The sequence below is a fragment of the Sarcophilus harrisii genome, chromosome 1 (assembly GCF_902635505.1).
Source record: "Sarcophilus harrisii chromosome 1, mSarHar1.11, whole genome shotgun sequence".
NCBI classification, from domain to species: Eukaryota; Metazoa; Chordata; class Mammalia; order Dasyuromorphia; family Dasyuridae; genus Sarcophilus; species Sarcophilus harrisii.
The window spans coordinates 231,931,895-231,955,933 of NC_045426.1; the positions used below are offsets into that span (position 1 = coordinate 231,931,895).

General features: G+C 39.8%; 1 protein-coding gene across 9 annotated transcripts in view; it reads left to right on the forward strand.

Annotated features, from left to right (window-relative positions):
• Window positions 1–24,039, forward strand: part of MPRIP (myosin phosphatase Rho interacting protein) — a 223,608-nt gene that overhangs the window by 161,580 nt on the left and 37,989 nt on the right. For 3 of the 9 annotated variants that reach the window (XM_031938247.1, XM_031938244.1, XM_031938238.1), the window contains exons 7-16: window positions 1,229–1,526; window positions 6,332–6,473; window positions 7,497–7,619; window positions 9,956–10,012; window positions 12,009–12,077; window positions 13,348–13,437; window positions 17,570–17,679; window positions 18,204–18,242; window positions 20,866–21,439; window positions 22,746–22,862. In XM_031938247.1, coding sequence (XP_031794107.1) covers window positions 1,229–1,526; window positions 6,332–6,473; window positions 7,497–7,619; window positions 9,956–10,012; window positions 12,009–12,077; window positions 13,348–13,437; window positions 17,570–17,679; window positions 18,204–18,242; window positions 20,866–21,439; window positions 22,746–22,862 — 1,619 coding nt within the window. Of the gene's footprint in view, window positions 1–1,015; window positions 1,527–6,331; window positions 6,474–7,496; window positions 7,620–9,955; window positions 10,013–12,008; window positions 12,078–13,347; window positions 13,438–17,569; window positions 17,680–18,203; window positions 18,243–20,865; window positions 21,440–22,745; window positions 22,863–24,039 lie in introns of all 9 variants that reach the window. The other 6 variants (XM_031938263.1, XM_012542817.3, XM_012542816.3 and 3 more) reach the window with 4 other exon arrangements.

The window sequence follows — 24,039 nt, forward strand, 5'->3', positions numbered from 1 at the left end:
TAATATGAATAGAAAGATTATTTAAGCAGCAGGATGAAGGATCACTTAGAAATGCAGAAAATCAAAGCAGAAATACCTAATTGGGAGAGTATAACATTATATATGGGCACTAGTAAAGACTTGAGCTATTAAGGTGAAGAAGAAAGGGGAAGACACTGACATCAGATGTTTTAGGGATGGAAACAACGACCTTTGTCACTGATATGACAGGTGATGGAAGATCAATCAGAGGTAAAACCAAAACTGAGAACATGGGTGCCTTGGTGAAGGGTGGTGCCCCAGGCTTACGAGTACAAAGAGGGACAGATGTAGGAGAAAAAGTCCGGAGCTTCATTTCAGACCTGTAGATTTTTAAGGTGCTGGTGAAATATCAGGGTGAGGATGTCTTGAAAGCAGCTTGAATTGCAGTAGTTGAGATTGTGACAGCAAATGAGATTGTTGCATGAGGGAAAGGGCCAGGATGGCCAAGAGAACAATATTGAGAGAGAAGAGAAGAGAACAAAGGAGAACCCCATCTGGAAGAGGAGGGAGGAGGCTGAGCAGCCAGCAGGGAACATCAAGAGAGCGTCCAGAGATGGAGAACTGGGAGAGTGGTGTCTGCAGCCAGTGGTGGAAGAGAAAATCAGTGAGAAGCAGTGGAGGTCGAGGGGCTGGAGCCATGGTCACCGGCCTTAGACTGTGTGGATGGAGTGGTGAGAAGCTGAGCAGCAAGAGGGGGTGGAGAAGAATAGCTCTCATTTGAGAGAGTAGAAAAGCAAATCGGAAAAGAGAAATGTTAGGTACAGAGACTTTAAAAAAAAAAGAAAGAAAGAAAGAATTGTAGGGGCCTGAGAGCTTGTCTGCTGCTTGTTTTCTAGGCAGCCTTTTAAAAATCCTAGCTCCCTTAGAATTCTTAGAAATAGAGAGGGGCCCTAGCCCCAAGTGGCCTCCAAGCTCAGTCCCCACCCTCTATCTCCTTCCTTCTCTCCGTTTTTCCCCTTTCTCCCCCATCCCGATTCCTCTTTCCTTCTCTCAGAGGAGAGCACCATGAATGGTGACCGAATAGACTGTGGACGGAAGGCCAGAGTGGAAAGTGGCTACTTCTCCCTGGAGAAGACTAAGCAAGACATGAAGGCAGAAGAGCAGCAGCTGGCTCCGCCATCCCCTCCCAGCCCCAGCACCCCCAATAACAGGTATAGTTACCCAGAACTACCTTTCCAGGAGCATGGCCGCCCCTTTTCTTCCCCAGGTCCCCAGCCTGCCGGGCGAATAGTCTACAGCATCTCCCTGAACTCCTTGGATTCAGCAAGTCGGCCGCCCACCCACACGGACTCCAGCAGTGCTGGGGGGAGGGAAGCGGAGAAACCGGGGCACCTCTTTGCCTTTAAAGCCAGCAGGCAGTACACCGCTCTAGCCGACGTGCCTAAGGCCATCAGGATCAGTAATCAAGAGGCCTTCCAGGTGGAGAGAAGGCGGCTGGAGCGCAAGATTCGGGCCCGCAGCCCTGGCAGGGAGGAGGTGGCTCGTCTGTTTGGCAACCAAAGGAGGTAAGGAGGGGACTAAAGGGCCTCTACAGGGGGAGCAGACTCCCTTAGCTGCTCGGCTCAAGGCATGCCGAGCTTCTTTCCCTCTTCCCTGAGCCTCCTACCTTCCTGTGTTAACATTCAGACAAGCAGATTTCTGCTGCCATCCATTGACCGGCTCCTAGAGCAAGGCCAATGTGGTTCAGCTAGCCCAGAATTCTCTTACTGCCTTTTGGGTCAAATGGCCGAAGGGTTTCCTGATCGTTGTCTCCTGCGGGTGCCGTTGTGCCGATTTCTCAGAAACTGTCCCTAGTGCTTGCCCGTTTTGAGGTGAGTTCCTTAGTCTCAGGAAGCAAAGCAAAGGGGCTGCCAACAGCATTGAAGGGCCCTAAAAAGGTTCTTGTGAACCCCATTCATTCAGTGATCCTGCTTTACTGGAAGGAAGTGGAATTTGGGCCCCTGGGGCCTCTCCTCTCTGTTAAAGTGAAGTAGATTTCCTTTCTAAAGGTTCAGAAAACTCCTTTCCCCCTTGTGCAGTCTGCCTGCATGGAAACTTTGCTCCTCTCGGTCCGGGCTAGCTAGGAAACCAGAGCTCGGCTTGGCCCACAAGTGACCAGGTCCTGGGTTGGGACCAGGGGAGCGTTTCGTGGCCTTCCACGGAGTGCTTAAGCTGCCGCTCTTTCCCACATTCACTAAAGAGTCGTGAGTGATTTCACCATGTGGGCCTTTAAAATGCCTTTTCAGAGGAAACCTTTGCACCAGCTAGAAGCCCAGAAACGGAAAGTTCCTAATCAGTCATCTTCCATGATTAAAGGTATTCCTTAAGTATCAAGCGATTAGGAGCATTGTTCGTTGAGAATTGAGAGGGGTGTTTTGTCCCACTTAACCGTGAATAACCAAGAGTTGCTTGCTTTCAGTCTCGTGGAATTTTGGGATGGGAATCCTCTAGTCTACCCCCTCATTTTTACAGAGAAGGAAGTAGACCTAGAGAAGTAACTTGCCAAAGGCCACACATCAACTTAATGTCTTTGTAAAAAATATGTTTCTGAAGAAACAAAATCATGTGTATAGGGAGGGTGGCTAAATGTCTTGAAAAGGGGAAACAGTGATGAAACTTGAGTGATAGTGTTTATATAGTGCTTTACATTTTGGAAAGTACTTTACTTATGTTAACCCATTTAATTGTTATCTAGAATCCATGCAAATTTTAAATGAGAAAATTGTACTTACTTCCCTGTAATACTACCTTTGAAGTGCTATGGCATTTCCTCACAAGTGAAACATGTTTTTGTAATGAAACTCTTTAGCTCCTTCAGTTATTTATTGTGTGAGATAGTTCTGCCTTATGCTGAAGATAGTAGTAAATTGGAGTCCGGGATGAAGTTTATATTGGAGACCGAGAGCCTTGTGCCGCAGGTACCAAAAAGAGTCACTATTTGTGTTGTATATTATGAACACCCTTCTCGATGTGCTATTATTCCATCTGTCACCAGAACACTAGATGAAGAGATGCAAGGATAGTTGTTCTTGTTTTTATCAAGATAGGAAATAAGATTTAACTTATTTTTCTTCTGTAGTTACACAGGGAGTTGACCATGGGATTTCTACTCAGTCCCCTGGAAAAGAATTCAAAATGAAACTCTCATTCCTTTGGGAACAAACTCAGGATTTAATAATTTCCTTTTTTTGGCTTGGACTTCCTTTAGAAAAAATGCACTTCTAAAAGATTGGTTTGGGGAGGGTACCAGAGAAATTTAGCTTCCTGAGGTGGCAGTTTTTGAGAAGGGTTAGCAAAATCCTGGTTTAGCACCATACCAGAGAATTAACATTTGGTGCATAGCTGCTTGGCTTGACTGCTTTTAGAATAACTTATTTGAAATTTAGTGATTACATAATGATATGGAATTGAATTTTATCTTTGCTTTCATTCAACACGCTTACAACTCTGCTCTTTGCCTGCAAGGATCCATTTTCTTGTTCCTCCATGTAGTGGATCTGATTTGATTTGAGTACTACCAGCTTCTGATTGTTTATGATGAAACCCAATTATAATGTCTGCTTTTCTGATTTATATTCGCCAGTTCTAGAAAAGCCCACCATGTTTTAGTCAGCTCTTCCCCTACCCTGATTTCTCAGCCAGCAATTTCTTGGTGATGCTCCTGGGACAAACCTGCCAGAGAATCCAGTTACTGACGTACAGAACCATTCTTATCCGAGCTTAGTCTTGAGTTTAAAACTTTTCATTCCTTAAGCCTGACCCAACTGGCAGAGCAGCTACTGAATTCTAACTATAGGAAAGCAGCAACAAGAAGAAAGGAGAAGGGGTCTAAAAAGCAGTGTTATTCCCCCAGCATAGGTCTGTAAAAAGAAGTCTATTGTCCCAGATGTTCTCTGCACATCTGAGTCAGTTTGAGGGAGATAGGAAGAGGTAAATTTTCTTATTTGCTGGGTGAAGTATGCACACCTCTATATCAGTAGCTGATAGAGGGTTGTATTAATTATGTCACATAAATGAATCGACAACTTCCAAACAAACAGAAAGTGAAAGAAGTACAAAGTAAATCTGATTTATGTCATCACCAAACTTTGATCTTTGAAATCATCATAATGCCTCATAAAGGCATTCTAGCTAAAGTATTGTTAATAATTTTGTTATATAATAATATAATGTTACTGAGATAGTTTATTTTATTTCTTGCCTCCTTTTTGTAGAAATCCACAAGTAGTACTGATAGTGCTTTCCACTCCAATGGTTTCCTGTAACTTGAATGTCCAAGTACAAAGTATTCTTGTGTTTTTTGGGCAATTGGGGTTTTAAATAATTTATTTAGGGTCACACAGTTAATAAGTGTTAAGTGTCTGAGATTGGATTTGAACTCAGTTTCTCCTGACTTCATGGCCAGTGCTCTATCCACTGTGCCATTTGACTGTCCCAGCCAATACAAGTAAAGGAAAAACCAAATGTAAAATCCTTTGAATTTATCTTGATTTATTAGCATCTCCCTAGAAGAATCCAGGATATTAGAGATGTCTAGCAAGACATTATTAAAAGATGTTAACATATTCTGGCATGGCTTGTGCCATATCTCTTCTCTTTCTCATTACTCTTTTTGATTTAAAGGCAATTCGATATACTAAGAAATAATGTGATTTTTCCTTCCAACCTTCAGATAGAGCATCCTAAAAGTGTCTGCATGTAGGCTTCTCCATAGATAAACTTATTGCTGAGGCTGTCCTAGGATTTCAACCACTTCCCTCATTTTTTCATTTAAGGGATAAATTTTAATTTTCTGGAACTTGTGGTATTCTATTACCTGTTAGAATCAAGGCTTAAGGCGGTTATGTTCCTTTCTGTGTCTCTTGTTCATAATGAATGTAATAAAACTGCCAATCAAGGAGAATTTTGGAGTTTGTCTCTGTTGGTCTTAGCTTCTCAGTATTCTTTTAGTCCTTTGTCCTCCAAATAGCCCTAAGTGAACCATTTAGGGGGAGTTGGGTTGGGGGAAGGATCATGAGAAGTAATTTTTAATTGGCCAAGGCAGATGAATCAAGAGAACTAGCCTTGTGGCTAGTTTCCCATTAGGTTTCTCTCCTCTGAAGTGACATTGAAAGGGTGATACATTTGGGGAAGGAATTAGCTATTCCTAGAGAATTCCAGCTCCTGTGACTATTGGGGAGAGCTACAGAAAAGCTTAGATTAACTTCTTTCAGAAGCCCCTTATCCACTTCAGTCTGTGGGATTAACCTCTTAGAACTGAGATTTGTTAATTTTCCTCCTTTTTCGATGATGATCTTTGATTTTTGTGTCTTGAATTCTTTGAATAAGTTTGATTTGTTGTTGCTTTACAAAAAAATCTTTTCTATTCATTCATTTTCCAGCCTTATTTTCTTTCAGGTCTTGTTCCTCTCCACCTTCTCCTGCTGTGTTGCTGTGTGACGTTATCCGCCTTTACTCCACCTGCTTCGCTCCCATCTCATCTCAGTCTCCAGCAGTAGACAACTTGATGGCGCATCCAAGCCCTCTCACATGAAATCAACTTGCTTGTTTTTATTTTAATTTGGTTTTGATCCTTTTTACTGTTTGGCAAAAACAATGTTAATTCATGGGCCTTTTTCTTGCTAAACCAAGAACAACAGGAGGCTAAGCCAGTGTCATGATCAAATGATGAATAATATTGGGAACTGAATCTTTTCCTTCCTGCTGCAAGGTGGTGGTTACCTTTTGATTATATAAAATCATGTGAAAATGTGTGTGCATGTGCCTCTGTGTGGGTGTGGGTACATGTGCACTGGCACATGTAAGCAAACACACTGGCCCATATTTTCAAAAGATGTGGGGAAAAAAATCATGGGATAAAATGCAGGGGCTCATAACTGTCTCTTCATGCTTCAGATAAACCTGATAGGTACTAAGAAGGGCAAGGACTTTCCATAATGAAAAATATTCCAGCTTTTTTATGCTAGATATTAAAACTCAGCAATGAGAAAGGTGTAGGAGTTCACAGTCTAAAAAAGTATTTTATGTACAACAGACTATCATGGTATTCATTTAATTCTCCTTGACTTGACAATGAAATATATAAATGTGTAGAAGGTTCTTTCTCAGAGTCAAGTTTAATAAGTTCTCTTTGTCCTTTTATCCTTTTATGCTGTTCCTTCTACTTTTTTACACACAAAGTACAATGGGAAGGGGGCTCTGAGCATCCTAGAACTAAGGGTTGGACAAATGTTCAGTCTCAGCTTTTGAATGAACCCGCTGAGGGTAGTCTTGGCCAGTGCATCCATTTCCTCTCTTCCATTCAGTGGCTTGTGTCCTGTCTATTTTACAGGCGGTCCCAGGTAATTGAAAAATTTGAGGCCTTGGACATTGAGAAGGCTGAGCACATGGAGACCAATTTATCAGCCGGCCCCATGCTGACTAGTGACACTCGCCAGGGCCGAAGTGAGAAGAGAGTTTTCCCCAGGAAGCGGGTAAGCCCCATTGGGTCGTCTCTGGCTAGCTGCCACTGGTGCCAGCCTCTGCTCTGCACAGTGGTAAGACTTTATATGGCTCTTAAATGGCTAAAGGAACCTCTGATGACTACAGGTATTTGGTTACCTGGTCTTCATGCTTAATATGCTTAATATATGCTTAATGTACTTAATAAATGCTTATATATATTTAATATATACATATCTTATGCATATATGAAATGTTATATATATATATGTATGTATGTATTATATATATACTTAATCCAAATGATACCTCAAAAAGTTGCATTAAATATCTTTCTTCTTGACACTGACTAATCACCGATGATAAGGCTGGATGAATTGCTTCTTTCCAGGCTTCTTTGAAAAATAGTGACTTCCTACAGTCTCACTCCTTGTTCCTCTTTTTATGAGGCTATCCAGTTACTAATTTTGCCTCTCCAGGGTGGCAGCTGCCACCCTACCTGTGGCATTCCTGTATTTTCCGTGAGATGTACAGAAAAAGGAGATGAGAATACATTTTCCAGTTGCTTTCTTCCAAAACCCTCATTTCTGCTTCTCCCCTATCTTCCTTCTTCCTCTGTTACTGTGTTGACGTGAATACGAACCACAAAGGCCTTGATCTGGGATCTGAAATTTTCCACCTCGTTCTACCATTAGATAATTGTGTTCTTTTTGGGCGTCTGGGAATCCTTTGAGGTGGGCATTGGTGGGTGTGGGGAGGTCGGAGAGGGGTTTGTGTGGCCCGGACAAGAGTTTGGAGAGAAGCCGGACGCATCTCGGATAAAAGTCTTGCTTTAAGGGGGAGCTGAGGAACAAGGTCAGGGACCGCTGGGAGTCCCCATTCCTTTCACACTGGAGAAGCCTGTTATCTTCTGACCGTTCCTTCTTTGTGCCACTGATTTCATCTTAAGCAGAGGCTTTGTAAATGATTTCAAGGGTGGTTCTTGCATCTTTGGCCCGACTCTGGCTTCCTTGTGAGTTTGGGTTTTACTGACTGGAGGCTGCTCTCTGCTACAGGACTCCACCACAGAAGCTATCGCCTCTCCCGTCGGCTCCATCCCAGATGTTTCTGCTTCCCCCCTGTCTCCGCACCGAAGAGCCAAGTCATTGGATAGAAGGTCCACAGAATCCTCCATGACGGTGAGCCCAGTTTGTCCTGGCCTACTACCTTCCACAGGACCGGGCAACCTGGAACTGAGGTTTCAAGAGACAAGGTCCCATCTGTTTCCGTTCGCACTTATTCCTTGTCTATTCTCATTTTTAGTGCCTGACATCTTCTCTCCAGGCCCTGACACCTTGTGTGTACATGTGCTTTCACATCCATACTAATTGTATACCAGGGCTCTGTTTGGGGTGAATTGAAACAAAAGCCACTTCCACCTTCACCCTCTCTCTATTTTTTTTTGTAACTTTTCTTTAGTCTTTGGGGGAATAGAAGCACTACTTTTCCAACCCCTTTCTTTTTTTGTGTGTGTCCATAAAAAAGGCAGAGAATGGTGATCTCTGGGAAAAGTTCCATGTGGATGTGGGCCTGCCATGTTTCAAATAAAGTGGAGGAAATAAAGATAAGGACTCTTTTAGGTGCTTGGATCCTGTCTTCGTAGATCTGTATGAAACTCCACACCAAGATTTTGTCTGGCCAAATAAAATCAGGGCTCTGGGGACTTGGGGCCTCTACAGAGGAGCTCAACTTCTTCCTCTAATGTTCTGATTATTTTTAAAAATCATTTTGAGGCAGCATCCATTTTTTTCCTTGGGTTTTATTTCTTTTGAAAATGACTTTCTCATCTTCCTAGAACAAGTCTCACTTTAGGGCATGAAGCAGATCCATGCTTTTGGCTGGAATTCTCTAAAATATGTTGTAAACTTTTGTTTCATTGTGCTGTCTATCTTACCTCTCCCCAGCTATTCTCTTGATATTAAAGATGGGTAGTCTTGATTTAGTCAAGGTCTCCCTGATCATTATGGTTTTAGAATGAAACAGAAATGAATGGAGAAGAAAAGTAATTTCTCAAAGAGGAACCAATCATTCTAAGACCTCCATTCCTTTCCATTTTTTTTTTTAAACCAATAACTAGATTCTTGAATTCATGGATTGGTACATCTGTCTCAGTTTCTACTACTCAGAGCCTGTTTTCTTCTCTACTCTCATCTCAGTTCTAGTTGCTTCAGGATATTTGTTTTGAATCTTCACTCTTATGATTTGGGACAAATTAAGTGCTTAAAGAAATGGAGCCATAGAATGGGAGCTTTGGTTTTGACCTTCCGTTTTAACTCTTGAGTTTGAAGTGGTTAGAAGGCCTCGGCAAGCTCTCATACCATCTCTTGCTTTGTGATTTCTAGAAAACATTTTCTCCCTTGGTCTACTTATTTGACCCTGTCCTACAGTTGTAGTCAAAAGTATCAAAATTCAATTCCTCATAGTAGAAATTGGGGTCTTAATGCTTGTGAAATGGATAGAATCCATAGATAGAATAAGTATGCTGGTCTGGGAGTAGAGGAAGGGTTCTACTTTAGTCAGAAGGGACCTATATGTGGTAGGGAGGTGGGCAGAACTGTAAAGAATTTAGGGAAGTTCAAAAGACGGGATCCTCACATCTTCTGTTCTTATCTTTAACTTTAATCAGATGAGAAGTAGTATATGCAAAAGTCCAAATAAAGTGGAGGAAATAAAGACAAGATGCTTGGATCCTATCTTCCTAGATCTGTGTGAAACTCTATAGAGATTTTGTCTGTTATATGATGGATATTCCCCTCCCTCCTTGGAAAGCCAGCACTGTGGCCCCCCCCCCCCCCCCCCCCCTAAAAAAGTTGGGATAATTACTCCATCACTTAGTTTTATTTTTTTCCAACTGTGGAATCTATTCCTAGGCACAGGGAAAAACTGGAAATAAGAAACAATCTTCATTGGCCAGTCACCCACAAGGTCACTGCTATCACTAAATAATGAGTTATGCTTGGAAAGTCAGCACTGTGGCTATCCCTTCCATTGCAGATAGCAGATTTTCTCCTTTCTGATTGAAAGGGTTTCCCTTACTCCTTTAACAGGGGCTTTTGTGACTCTTTACCACCCTTGTATAAATTGCATTGAAGAACAGATGTTTTTGTCCTGGGATTTCTCCCTCAGTCCCATCATACTAGCCCAGTGTGGAGGGCTCTCACTTAGGGGGACGTGATTCTACAAGACTGGGGATGATGACCAAGGCCATTCCGGCCATTACCACTGAGCACAGGTTCTCCCTCTTTTCTGAGGAGTTTGTCCAGCTTATGGAAAGGAAAGCAATCTGTGGTATTTTGGGTGGTGGTACAGAAGCACGTGCTTACACGGAACAAAACATTCATTTTTTTCAGCATCCTCCCAATAGGAAGATGCTTGTCACCTGGTATAGAACATTTCTGCTCCTCGCATTTGCCTTCTTGCAAGGAATGAAATCCCTCAGTGCTGTCCTGTAATTTTTTCCCTTTCCTCTTCCTAGCCTGACCTGCTGAACTTCAAGAAAGGCTGGCTGACCAAGCAATACGAGGATGGCCAGGTGAGTTCAGTACCTGCTTGGCCAGGAGTTGTCAGAGCATAGATCTATTAAGAAAGCATCAGTATCTTCTTTGCCTATCCCCAGATTTCCTGATTTAATTGAATATTTTTGTTGCTGATCTACGAGCCTAGGAACCTCAGAGGGAAGAGATCTTTGCTAATTATTCCTCTTTTTTGCACAGCTATTTTTAGGAGGAAATGTATGTGTATGTATGTGTGTATCCTACTTCCTGCAGGATACTCAAACCTGTTTGTCCTACCTGTTCCCAGAAACAAAGGATCTGGCCTCATGGGTGCATTTTAAGACACTGCATTCCATTTGCCTCTAAGCAGTGGTTTTTTGTTTTGTTTTTTGGCATGAGAGTCAAGATTAAGTGATTTATCCAGGTCTGAGGCTGCATTTGAACTCAGATCTGATTCAGTGGCTGGTGCTCTATCCACTGTAGCACCTAGGTGTCCCTGAGCAGTCTTTTGAAAAATATTTTTAAGAAACAAATTTTTAAAAAATTAACCCATCTTTCCTACTACCATTCCCCTTCATTGACTAATTTAAAAATTCCTTAATACATATTTTCTTAGTCCAGCAAAACAGATTCCCACATTACTGAGCAACTTTTTAAAAGAGGTCCCGATGGATTTTCCTAGCAGAACACTATGTATTGTTGGGTTAATTTTGTTGCGCTCAACTTTTTATTAGTCTCTTTTAGCAGGGCTAGAGGCCCTGATCACAGTGGAGGAGAGAGCACTCCTGAGCAGCTTGAATTCCAAATGGAGAAAGATGAAATGCAACTGATGGAACTCTCAGTTACTCGTTGCTCCTCCTTCTCTCCTCCCCAAGCCCATCTCTCTCTTTGAGGAGTAAAGCTAAGTGGTGCCATGGATTGAGCTCTGGACCTAGAGTCAGAAAGACCTGAGCCTTAGACACTTCCTAGTTGTATAATCCTGGGACAGTCACTTCTCTCTGCTTCAGTTTCCTCATTTGTAAAATCAAGGCAATAGTAGTACCTACTTCCTAGGGTGGTTGTACAGATAAAATGAAATAACATTTGCAAACCTTAAAGCTCTGTATAAATGCTATTGTTACTACCATGATTATTTTTGTTGCTACTATTTCTGCCCCCTATAGCAATACACTCAAACCATTAAGTCTGTACAGAAACTACTGACCTGAAGATGAGCTCCTAGTACCATTTGTGGCAATCCCCCCAGCCTCCGCTTTACATACACGTCCTCTCTAGGTGGAGAGCAGAAGGGGAAACTCTAGGGAACGAAGTAGCGATGAATTAGGATTGGTTAACCCTCCACAAAAAGGAGGCTCTGAAGCTTCCTCCAGTTCCAGAATTTTCTTGTTTCCCAAGTGACTCTTGCCAAAGGTTATCTTGCTCTTTTCTCTTTTTCCTCCATATCTAATCCCCTTGGTTTTGCCTGAAGATCTGAGTTTCCCTCATTGCCACCCACAGTGAAGAATTGGGAACTTAGCTGGTTAGTTTGCTGCTATTAGCTGGTGCCCATCTCGTTAGCCAGCCAGGTACTTCTCAGTTTGACCACTCAGGACCGTCACCCATCACCTTTCCTCAGGCTTCATTGGTAGGAAACCCTAATTCTGAGGCCTCTGATAGAGAATAGATGGAGGGTAGCAAAGCAAGTGGGCTGTGTTCACCAAGCACCCGACACTGTGGAGTCTGGAGAGAGCCCTGCCACTCAAACCCCGGCTCTTAGCTTTCTGGGTTGGCTTTTCACTGGAGAAGCTACAGCTTCACAAGTTGTCCTGACATAAATGCATGGCTGCTTGGAGCCTAGCAGAATCCTGTCTGCCACCAGTCACTGGGAGGGGCCAAAACCTCATTTGCTTTACCTGTGCTCACGGGAGATGTTCCACAGGTGATACTTTCTCAGTCGCAAATCACATGGCTAGAGAGTTCTAAAAAGTGATGGTGCAATCTTTTTAGAATTTTTTTTTAATGTATCCTTTAATTTTTTTTTCTTTTTTTTTTTAGTGGAAGAAACACTGGTTTGTCCTGGCGGATCAGAGCCTGAGATATTACAGGGATTCAGTAGCTGAGGAGGTAAGCATCTTTATCCCATCTTTATTTTAGATTTAGCTAAGGGCATTCAGATGGAGTCGATCTGGGGATGAGGGTCCTAGCTTTCAGTAATTCTGCTTTTTTCTGACCTCAAGTTCCTTCCTTTGTTAATTGAAGGGTGCTAGTGTATGCTGTTTTGTGTTTGTAAACTAAGTGCTAGTATATGCTGTTTTGTGTTTGTAAACTAAGTTAGTTTAGATCTTGTTGAGAAAATCTGAGTACAATGAGATCTGCTTTTGATGTTCTTGTTAAGTGTTTCTCCACCTCTGATATTCAGCTTTTAGAAGATTCCACCTAAGGGAGATATGCAGTGTAACTCAACAGCTTTTTCTCTGTTCTTTGGAAATTTAGTTAAAAAGCTAGGGATGGATGATCCTTTGTGTTTTCTTTAGGATGATATTGTTTAAGCGTGCTGAACTCCAAAAAAAGAAGAGTACAATATTTCCTGTTTGTTAGTTGATTAGTGATGTATTTTTTAAAAAATGCTGAGGATTTATGTAGATTTATTTTGTATCCTGCAACTTTGCTAAAGTTGTGGATTATTTCTAATAGTTTTTTAGTTGATTCTCTAGAGTTCTCTAAGTATACCATCATATCATCTGCATAGAGTGATAGTTTGGTTTCCTCATTACTTACTCTTAATTCCTTTAATCTCTTTCTCAACTCTTATTGCCAAAGCTAGCATTTCTAATACAATATTGAATAGTAACGGTGATAGTGCAATCTTGTTTCACTCCTGATCTTATTGAGAATGGTTCCAGTTTATCCCATTATATATGATGCATACTGATGGTTTTAAATAGATGCTCCTGACTCTGTTGTTAGTTGAAATAACAGGGCAAGGAGGCAGTAGACTTGATAGAGGGCCTCATCCTCCTGAAGTCAAATCTGGCCTCAAGTACTAGCTGTGTGACCCTGGGTAGGTCATTTAATCTCGTTTTGTAAAATGAACTGGTGAAGGACATGCAAACCGCTCCAGTGTCTTTGCCAAAAATAAAATGCAAATGGGGTCATGAAGAATTGGACATGACTGAATAATGTACAACCTGGATAAACACATGCGAAATCATGTTACTGTTGCCCACTTTATAGGGCCTTCACCTACAATGACCACAAAGTTCAAGGCCAGACGGAAATGGCTCTTGAAATGGACTTTTTCCTTAAAGTTTGAAAAAAAAAAACCCAAACTCTATGCTATTTTAAATAACCCACTGACATAGGCAATGATTATGATGCTTTCTTTTCTTTCCAGGCGGCTGATTTGGATGGTGAGATTGACTTGTCTACCTGCTGCAATGTCACTGAATATCCAGTCCAGAGAAACTATGGATTTCAGATCCATGTAAGCAGAACAAGGGCTGGGAAAGGGTTCCGCTCCCAAGTTCTCAGGGATCCTATTCAGAACCGTTCAGAGGAAAGGGCTCTCAGAAGTCCTCAAGTCCGACACCCTAACTCTATATAGGAGGAGACTGAGGTTCACAACTGTTGAGTGAAGTGGGATCAGAACCCAGGTCCCTTTGACTCTTGAGTCACTGTGTCCACCACACAGTTGTTAGAGAGGAGAGAAGGAATGGAAAAGGATCACACAGTTGTTAGAGAGGAGAGAAGGAATGGAAAAGGATGTGGAAGACTTGGTGTTCAGTGTACCAGTAGTCAGTAACTAGTTTCAGAAAATTGACCACATCCCTATTCTCAGGATAATTCATCTTCCTATGAAATATTATACTTCTTTAAGGGGAGATTATTCTGGCCCCCCAGGTTGTCAGTGTTAACTCTTCCCATAGTGAAAATTAATGGAGAAAATCTGATGCTACCCAATCAGTGATCTATGTTGTCCTAGGTTAATCGCAGCCTTCACTGCTTCTCTTACTTCCATCATTACCCAATTATGCCTTCATTTCTGTTATCCCTTTCGATTGTAATCTGAACAAAAAGTAGCTGTTCCTGTATTACCTGCTCTTAAAAACATAGAAATCCTGTTGAGGATCATTTGGAAGGAACTTGAGGATGCAAGGTGAAATGGTGGAGAGCCACTGATCTATGTACCAACATCCTAAGACTTGTGTGGACAGCTAGAAAGCAAAGTGGATAAATCACCAGGCCTGGAGTCGTGAAGACTCATCTTCCCGAGTTCAGACACTTACTAGCTGTGCAACCCTAGGCGAATCATTTGACTTTGTCTCCCTCAGTTTCCTCATCTGTAAAATGAGCTGGAGAAGGAAATGGTAAACCACTCCAGTATCCCTGCCAAGAAATGGGTTCATGAAGAGGCAGACATGACTAAAAATGACTGAACCACAACAAACTAAGACTAGTTTTCATTAATCCATACTGTGGATAAGAAGTGGTCTCTTCCCTTGATGAGTTATAACCCGTTGGAGAGAGAAGTTATATTTACAAATATAATTTTGACAAAAGAGTATATGTGATATGTAAAATATGAGAATTATAAAAAAAGGAATAAGTTGACAATGATATAATACTTAAACATTTCCAAGCAGATTTATCTTATTTGATCTCCATAATGTCCCATTGTGAAGTAGATATTATTATCATCTCCATTTATTTTATAGATTAGTCACCCTGACACTCAGAGAGGTTAAAAGTCTTTCCCAAAGTCACATAGCCACGTGTTGGAATTAATCTTCGAACCATTCCAGCACCCTAGTCCAAAAAAACTCGCTTCTGGTTTGTGTGATCAGGGAAGGATGTAGAGTTTTGTTAGTTGTGAATATAGAAGTAGAATATTTCAAGCAGAGGTGATAAGATGAGTAGTAAATCCAGCGCATAAGCATAAAATTAATTTTGGGTATAGTAAATGCAGTTTAGCTCTATGAAAAGGAGTATAATGGAAGATAAAGATCGAAAAGGAAAGTTGGAACTACATTACAATCCTTGAATGCCAAGCTTAATGAAGTTTGATTTTATTCTCATGTTTGATGTGTTTTTAAAAGTTTTTAAGCAGGGAAGTGATGATCAAAGCTATACTTTAAGAAAATTAAGAGAATAGTAATATGGAGTACAAACTAAAATGAGGAAAAGACTTGAAATAATAAAGATTTACCTATTTCAATAGTCCAATAAAATTTGAACTATGGTGATAATAGTGGGAATGGAAAGGAAGGAAATGATCTAAAATTCATATAAGAATTAAGAGCTATCTCTTTCCTGTTTTATTCCCTATATGAAAAATGAGTAATATTTCAAGTTGTCATCATAGGAAAAATAGTGGTATCTTTAATAGAAATGATAAGTTGGGGAGATCATTTCCTTTGAGAAAGAAGATTATGACTTTAATTGTGAACATAATGAATTTGTGGTGCTGTCAGGATATTCTGGTAGAAAAGTCTAGTGGTTAAGACAAGTCTAGCAATCTAGGTCTGGAGCTTAGGGAACCAGGAAATATAGGTTTGGAGCTTGGGGAACCATATTCAAAGAAAGAAAGAGTGAAAGAATTTGGGAATTTGAGTAGATATTTTGATATTTGAAGCTGTTAGGGTAGATAACAAATGTCACCCAGGAAAAATATGAAAAGATGAAAAGAAACTTGAGGAGAGAGCCATAAGGAATCACTCTCATTTAAAAGAGAGAAAGGGAAAGAAGGCATTTACAAAGGCAGCACAAGGTTTTGCAAGGGCCAGGGGTGAAAAATTATCCTTGCATATATTTTGAAAATAAAAAGCTTCAAACATATAAAATAAAACTAAGAAACACATCAAAAAAAAAAAAAAAAGACATCAGCAGAAAAATCAGGATAGGGATGCAAGAAGATATATTCAAAGTGGTATTCAACAGTGTCAATATTGTAGGGAAGTTGAGAAAGTGCTCAATTTTTACTCTCATCTTATGTAAATAGAAAAATTGACAGGAAGTAAAACAAATTTTAAAATGAATTCCATTAGGAGAAAGTTGATAAGACAGCAAGATAATTTTGGCCATGTCAAGTGTGGATCAGATTCATATTTTCCTTTAAGAGAAGGGAGAACTGACTGATGTTTTGAACGTTTTCTTTTAATAAATGTTAGTAAGAGGGGCACCTAGGTCGCGCAGTGGATAGAGCACCAACCCTGCAGTCAGAAGGACCTGAGTTCAAATCTAGTCTTGGACACTTAACACTTCCTAGCTGTGTGACTCTGAGCAAGTCACTTAACCCCAATTGCCTCAGTTTAAGTGCTGTCACCTAATACTGATTTCCCCCAGTTGCTAATACTCCTGTCTTTGGAAATTTCCTTCTTTTCACTTTGAATATGCTTTTTGTTTAGTTTCCTTTGTACATAATATTTCACTTCAGTAGAATGTAAACTCCTTGAAGGCAAAGACTCTTAAATTCTTTTTTTTTAAAGCTTAGTACCTACTTTATTTTTAATTTTTTTTTTATTATAGCTTTTTATTTACAAGATATATGCATGGATAATTTTTCAGCATTGATAATTGCAAAACCTTTTGTTCCAATTTTTCCCCTCCTTCCCTGAGACTCTTAAATTCTTATCTTTTTACTGGATGGACACTTAATGCTTCTGATGAGAACACTCTGTACTAGTCCCCAGTGATATATGAGAGAAAAAAATCCATGCCTGCTCTCAAAGAGTTTGCATTGTAATGGAGAGAGGAATGAGGGAAGGATACAACTTGTAAATTAAAAAATAGTATGATAAAAGCTAGAGGAAATGAAGGGGAAAGGGGAGATCCACTGTGTGCTATGGAAAATTTGAGGAGGGAGAAATCATTTTTACCTGGGAAGCCTTAATTCATGGAAGACATGAGACCTGAGCTCTGTTTGGATAAAAAGAATTTCAGCAAGGGCATGAAGAGAATAGAATGGGCAGGCGACAGGATCAGGGAGTAGATGTTTAGGAATAGCCTTATTATTGACTGAATTCACTGAGGAAGAAGAATACTGGACCATTTTGGGAAGCAGTTACATTCAGATTGACTCAGAAGTAGACTACATGAAGAGAAGTAATGTTAATAGTAATAGATATAGTTTATAACCAGCTCACAGTCAGATGCCATGTTAAAGTGTTTATTTTATCTTATATCTTATCTTTATCATTAGGAAGCTTGAAAGTTTTTTTGAGCTAAGGGTTGACATGGTCAGATCAGTGCTTAGGATTTTCCTAATGAAATATTTTTTGACAAGTGCTTCCTGTGCTCTGATGGACCCAGATGATCACCTAATCTCATTCAGACATTACACACACTCTTGTTTAGTTAACAAAAAGCTGGTCACATTTAAAAGTATATATTGGGTCATGGCCATGTTGTTTCTAGTCTCTAGATCTCCAAAATAGACTACATTGAGAGATCTGGGACTACTAACCTTATTGATAAAGTCTCCTTTTAGAACCTGAGTACAATGGTCCAAATCCTTTTCAAATGATTCCTTTGGAGAAGGAAAGACAGAATCTTAAATAACATTTTGATGCTTCTTTATGTTGTCGTCACTCATTAGATATTTATTGTGTTCAATCTAGACAAAAGAAGGAGAATTCACTCTTTCTGCCATGACTTCTGGAATTCGACGGAATTGGATCCAAACCATCATGAAACATGTGCACCCAACCACTGCCCCAGATGTCACTAGGTAAGTATATTAAAAATATCCCCAGGGCTCTTTTTAGGGATTCTTCCACTCTCCTTCCCTTAGCTTGCTTTTTCCCTTCTCTCTTCATTTATCCCCCCTAGGGGTGAGGAGGGTGACAGGGCTACTTCATTATCAAACTCAAACAAACATGGCTTTTCTGCCACTTTCATTCATTCTCTGTTATTGGTCATTTCTCACGATGGGCTGCATGATCTCTGCATCCACTTAAATATTTAAAGCTGGTATTTTTTAAAAAACTATTTAAGGGGTTCTTAATCTGATTTTTTTAGCACTTCAATTGGTTGAAAGTGGTATTCATACTATCACCTGGATTGCTAGCTGTAAGTCCGTTTACATCTTTCTCTGACATCAGGAAGAAAGGAGGTGATTCTCTTTGGCTATTGCAATCTGGTTGAATCAAAAGCAGAACATTTTCTGGCCTTCTGTAGAACACCTTAGAGTTTCTTTCTCTTAGAATTCTCTTTTCTCCTCATTCCTAAATCTCTTAATTTTCATGCAACCAGGAAAAACGTCTATTTGAATCTCTCGGTGCTGAAGCCCAGGTTGGAAAACTGTGTTCTCTCCTGTTTTAACATTTTGTGGTTTGTATATCTCATGATTCACTGCATGTCTTCCCTCTCCTGCATTTCAGGTCAAAAATCCTACAGTTTTCGTTTTTAAAAAGGTGGGAGGTAAGAAAAGGGAAAGGAGAGACAATAGAGAAACTTGATTCACTGGCATACATATTTATATATCTATCTAGATATCTAGAAAATATGCATGTTTATGTGTGTGTTTTATATATATACATACACTTATACCCATCACTCTGGTGTACCAATTGTGATCCCAGATTTATCTTTCACATGGATATTTTATAACGCAAATAAGTCTAAAGAAAAGGGCAGTGACAGGGACCATAATTGAATAATCAAAAATCTCGGTATTCAAAATTTATTCTTAAACTTCCTTTTCTGATGGGAAATTTGGAAGTAGACTCAGGAAGCTTAAATTTGGAGTATTCGGTGTCCAAATCTACACCTTTGAAGTAGACACGTAAGTCTCCTTGTTCATGGTATTTTTTACTCTTACCTCATCCCTTACCCAAAAAAAAAAAAAAAGTCTCTTCTCATAACCCTTCTAGCTACTTCTCTTATCCAACCAAAAACTTTTTAAATCAAGAAGGAACAAAGAGTGAAGATCTTTTTTTTTTTTTTTTAAAGTAGTTAATCATTTTCTAAAACATCAGTCTGTATCATTTCTTTTGTTTCATTGGCCTGAAAAAGATAAAATGAGTGTTACCAGGTCTATAATGTTAGATCTGTATCTATAGCTCTCATGGATTCCTTGAATTAATGACTTTTTTGGGGGAAGGGGGATCTCATTGGCACAATCAAGTTCCAGTGATTGGTTTCTGAAGTAGACATGGATCTCTGGGAAACTAGGTGTTAGGGAAAAAAAAGGTTTTATAAAGACAACTCATTATTGCTCAGCAGCAGCAGGATCCCTTCTATTCTCATCAGTGTTAAATCAGTCAATCAGTGAACATTTATTAAGTCAAGTTTGAGGAGTAGTTAGCTTAGCTTCTGTATCAAGACTGCCAACATAAAAATTCAGCTGTCATAGCTTTTGGAGTTAAATCCTACAGGGATTCTGTATGTGTTTGAGTGTGTAAAGCAATCTGAAAGTACAGCAATATAATGTTTCTAGTCTAATATGATGCTGAGAAGTTTAGCCTTAATTTATTAGCTTTTAATAAGCCCTTAAATGTTTTTGAGCAGGCAAATTGTTCTGAAAGAATTGTATTTTAGGAATTGTCTAGGGGATTATAAGGGGCAAAGCCTGAGCACCAGAGACTGGTAATAAGCAGGATACTGGTAAAGCTAATCTAGAGTTATTTTGGAGTTTTTATAGGAAGGGATTTTATCTTTATCTGCTCACTATGTCCATGTAAACCTAGGTAGATAGCAAAATGCAGAGATTTAAGATATAGGGAGCTAAAAGAGAATGGCTAACTTGGGGCAGATTCACCTTTTGAAGGGCTTTTAAAGAAAGTACATTTCTTTTGTCTCTCTCTACAGGGTAATATTATTCTATCATAATTGGATTTTTCTGAGCTAATTTTACTGCAGGCCTAATTCTGAGTAGTACAAAGTTGATGTGTATGAGCTCTATGTAGAAGCCTCTATTAGCCATTTACTCTACAAATGTAGTATTTTCATTTTTTCCTTTTAACTTAGAAACTTAAAAACAATTTTTTTCCTTTGTTACTCCACTGCCCTGTTAGTATGGTCTCCTCTGTGGATATAATAAGAAATTTCGGGGACCCATTGATCATCTCTTTATAGCTTGTACCTTTTAGTCTTTGTGGGACTTGCTGGTGTCATCGGGTCCTAGAGGATCTCTTAGTGGGTATAAGTCATTTTCTTGGGCCTTCCCAATTAGGATTTTATGACCAAGTAGAGTGGAATACTGATAACTATATTTGGGATCAGGCCAAAACACATCCCAAGAAGGCTAGAATCATGGGGATTTCTATAAATTAATGCAAATACTTGTGGGCTCTCTCTGCTTAAGAAGAGAAATCTTCTAAGAGTAGGTAAATTTTCTTTGTATCTATCTTCTGTCTTACTTACTCTTATTTTCTTATGTTCTGTCTACCCGTAAAAATAATTAACATAACCCATGATGAAATTGCATCTTAACAATACAAGGGATGTTTCAACTCAGCTGTTGAAAGACTACAAATTAGGAATTGCTCTTACTTATTTGCTGTGAGGTATTCTTTAATCAATCCCAGTTGAACTGCGAGATTTGCTTTTTTCATAATTAAAATTTTGTATCCTCTCTGTACTTGTTTTTTTTTTTTTTGAAGGGACACATTGTGTACTGTATTTCCAAATAGCAAGGGATAATAACAGGTCAACTTGTACTCCTTTTTCCACAGCCAGGATCAGATTTGTGTGATCATGATGGAACTGACAATTGCTGAAAACAGGAGGGTTTTTTAATTCTTATTTTCCTAAATATCTGGAATTGTAGTGGGAATAAACAATAGTGAAAGCATCTTAGGTTGGGTGATTTTATTTGCCGCTTAAATATAGCAGCATCTTAACTCTAGCATCTAGAGCATGAGAACAGTTGACACTCTAGACATATACTTTCTTTGTGTTTTGTTTCAAATAGCTCCTTGCCAGAAGAGAAGAACAAAACGAGCTCTTCCTTTGAGAGCTGCCCAAAGCCAAGTGAGAAGCAGGATGTGGACCAAGCCGAGTTGGATCCTGAGCAAAAAAGGAGTCGGGCGCGGGAAAGGCGGCGAGAGGGACGCTCTAAAACCTTTGATTGGGCTGAGTTTCGCCCCATCCAGCAAGCCCTGGCTCAGGAGAGGGCCAGTGCTGTGGATTCCTGTAAGACACGAGAACCGGGGAGTTCGGAAATGGACCTAACGGACCTGGAGAAGGAACGTGCACGGCGGAGAGAAGAACGGCGAAAACGCTTCGAGATGCTCGATTCTGTCGACGGGCCGAGCGCAGAGGATGCGCTCCTTCGGATGGAGGTGGACAGGAGCCCAGTATCGCCAGTGGCCACAGAGCTGAAGCCTCAGAACGTCCATGTCGAGATTGAGCAGCGATGGCACCAGGTGGAGACCACCCCCCTTCGCGAGGAGAAACAAGTGCCCATTGCCCCCTTGCACCTGTCTGCGGAGGACAACAGTGAGAGGCTCCCAACACAGGAGCTAACCTCCTTGTTGGAGAAGGAGGTAATAGTGGGGGGGAAGAGAAAGGGAATGTCTCTTTGCAGAGAGCCAGATCCCGGGATAACTTGTCTCTTTTGTCGTCCGGGAACGTCTTGGGCCATTGGCCAATACAAGAAGACTGCTGGAGCGTGGGTGATATGCAGCCTGAAATTTCCCTCATCGTTTATCAGTGGGCGGGTGATTTGTTTTGTTTTTCTTTGATTTGGAAAACCATTTTTGTTCCATCTTGTAGCAGCTACAATAAAATTGGCTTTCTCCATTAGGTAGGAAATGAGGCCATTGACTAGTCTAGTAAAATGCCTTATTTCAAAGGTTTCCTTTTGATTTTTTCCCAAAGAAATGAAGTTAGTGAGGAGAGTCTAAACCTGCTCACCATTTCTTGATTTGAAGTTTAAAGAGATGACTAAAGAATCCCTTTTTTTGTGTTTGTGTGTGAATTTAACAAACATCAGCTAGCCCAGAATATTTCAAAATACTAAGAAGATTGTATATAAAACTACACATGGTTGAATATGTTTTACAGGTTGCATGTGTTAAATTAAACACAGCAGTCCCAAAAGACTTCACCTGTGAGCATTGAGGAGGCTTAGTCATACACTGAGTGATGGATTACATTGACTTTCTCCTCACAAACAGATGACATTTCTTCTGCCTTAGTAAGACGCAGTGTGGCGTAGGGGATAGAGAATTGGGCCTAGGGTCAAAAAGACCATAGCCATGAGCATGCTAATTGTGTGGCCCAGGCGACTCTAAGTTACAGGAAAAAGTGCCTCTCTCCATTGATAGTGGGTATCTATCCCTGGACACTCCCTATGAAGAAGATACCGCACTTCTGATTAAACAAAAGGAGAAAAGGTTGTTGTACAAACCACTTCCTTACAGAGGTGGGCAATTTGCCTTTTATTTTCATCACAGGTACAGTACTTGTTTTTCTAAATTTCTTTTGGCACATACCTCTAAATGGGATCCACTCCCTCGTGTCCAGCATTACTCTGTCAGTTGACTGGTTTATGTCAGAGCCCAGGCTGGAAAAAATGGGAGAAGTACGTTTCTTTGAGCTGTGGAGTACATAACAGCATCTGCTTGTGATTGGTATCAATCCATCTGGCTCATTTATTCCTTGATTAAAGGAACAGTGAGGTATATTTACTAAAATTTGTAAATCCTGACAAACACTTGATTTATCTTTGGCACAAATGAATCCAGAAATATATTTTGTTGGCTTTTTTTTTTTTTTTTGTGCTCATTACCCTGTTTTTGTCTGTTCTTTTTTTTCCCCTGTTCTGGATTTTTTTCTTCTTCCCAACAGCTGGAGCAGAGCCAAAAAGAAGCCTCAGATCTCTTAGAACAAAATCGACTTCTACAGGATCAGCTAAAGGTGGCTTTGGGTCGGGAGCAGAGTGCCAGGGAGGGCTACGTGTTGCAGGTAGGAGAACAGAAGGGGATCTGTTGTTTTTCTATTGTACTTATGTTCATTGGGCTTCAGTGTAAAGGTGCATATCATTTGTGTCCAGGTCTAATAGAAACGTGCAAAACCTGACCTCCAGAATGTGGTCTTTTTAAAATACTTATTTCTTTAGGCCTTCCTTACATAAGGACTGGGGATTTTTAGTGAACATAGTACGAGCTAAAGCTGCCTTTCTATATTCAAGGAGTTTACCTGAAATTTAAGAATTTATTTAAGAATATTTTTTAAATTGATGGAGAGGAAAGAATACATTTTGAAAAACAGTTATTCACATCTGGCAGAAATAGGACTTTCTTTCACTTTGGCTCTGAGTACTTAATGAATATTTGCTCTAATAAATCAAACTCATAAGCATTATTAATTATAATTATGTATAAATATTATAAATTATATAATCATGCATAAATTATATGAAATATAATGTTTATTTGTACATATATTTTTAAATATCATATAAATATATATAAAATATAAATATATAAGTAATTGCCTGCTATGTTCAAGGCATTAATGCTATAGATAAAAAGACAAAACAAAAAGCAATCCCTGTCTTCAAGGAACTTATAATCACTTTTGGAAATGTATGTCAACAACATATTTCTTATCTTCTCAAGATGTTTTTTAAAAACATTTTCTTATTTTTCTTCACAATTACCTTTAAAGCTAGGTAGGTAAGATTTACCCCCATTTTGTAGATAAGAAAATTGAGTCTGCAAAGCAAGATGATTTCCATGTCGTCAAATGGGTAGAGACTAATGGAAGCATAGACAATAATAAATCAGATATCATCTGCCCAGGGAAGAGTACATTAGAACTACCTCTTCCTTTGTCCTGGACATTAGATCTCTTTATATCATTATACCATTAACTTTCTTGCCCACTATATCATATTAAGTCATATTAAACTCAAATCTCCAGACTGGTGAAATGCTCTTCAAGTATGCCTTCCCTATCTTGTATTTGTGAAGTTGAACTTTTAAACCTAGGTGTAATAATTTACATTTTAAAATTAATTAACTGAATTAATTTACATTTATTCCTATTGGATTTTATTCTGTTGTTCTCAATTCTTAATATGTCATCCATTGTATTCACTATTTCTCCCAGCTTTGTGGGACAGGATCAGAAAGCAATT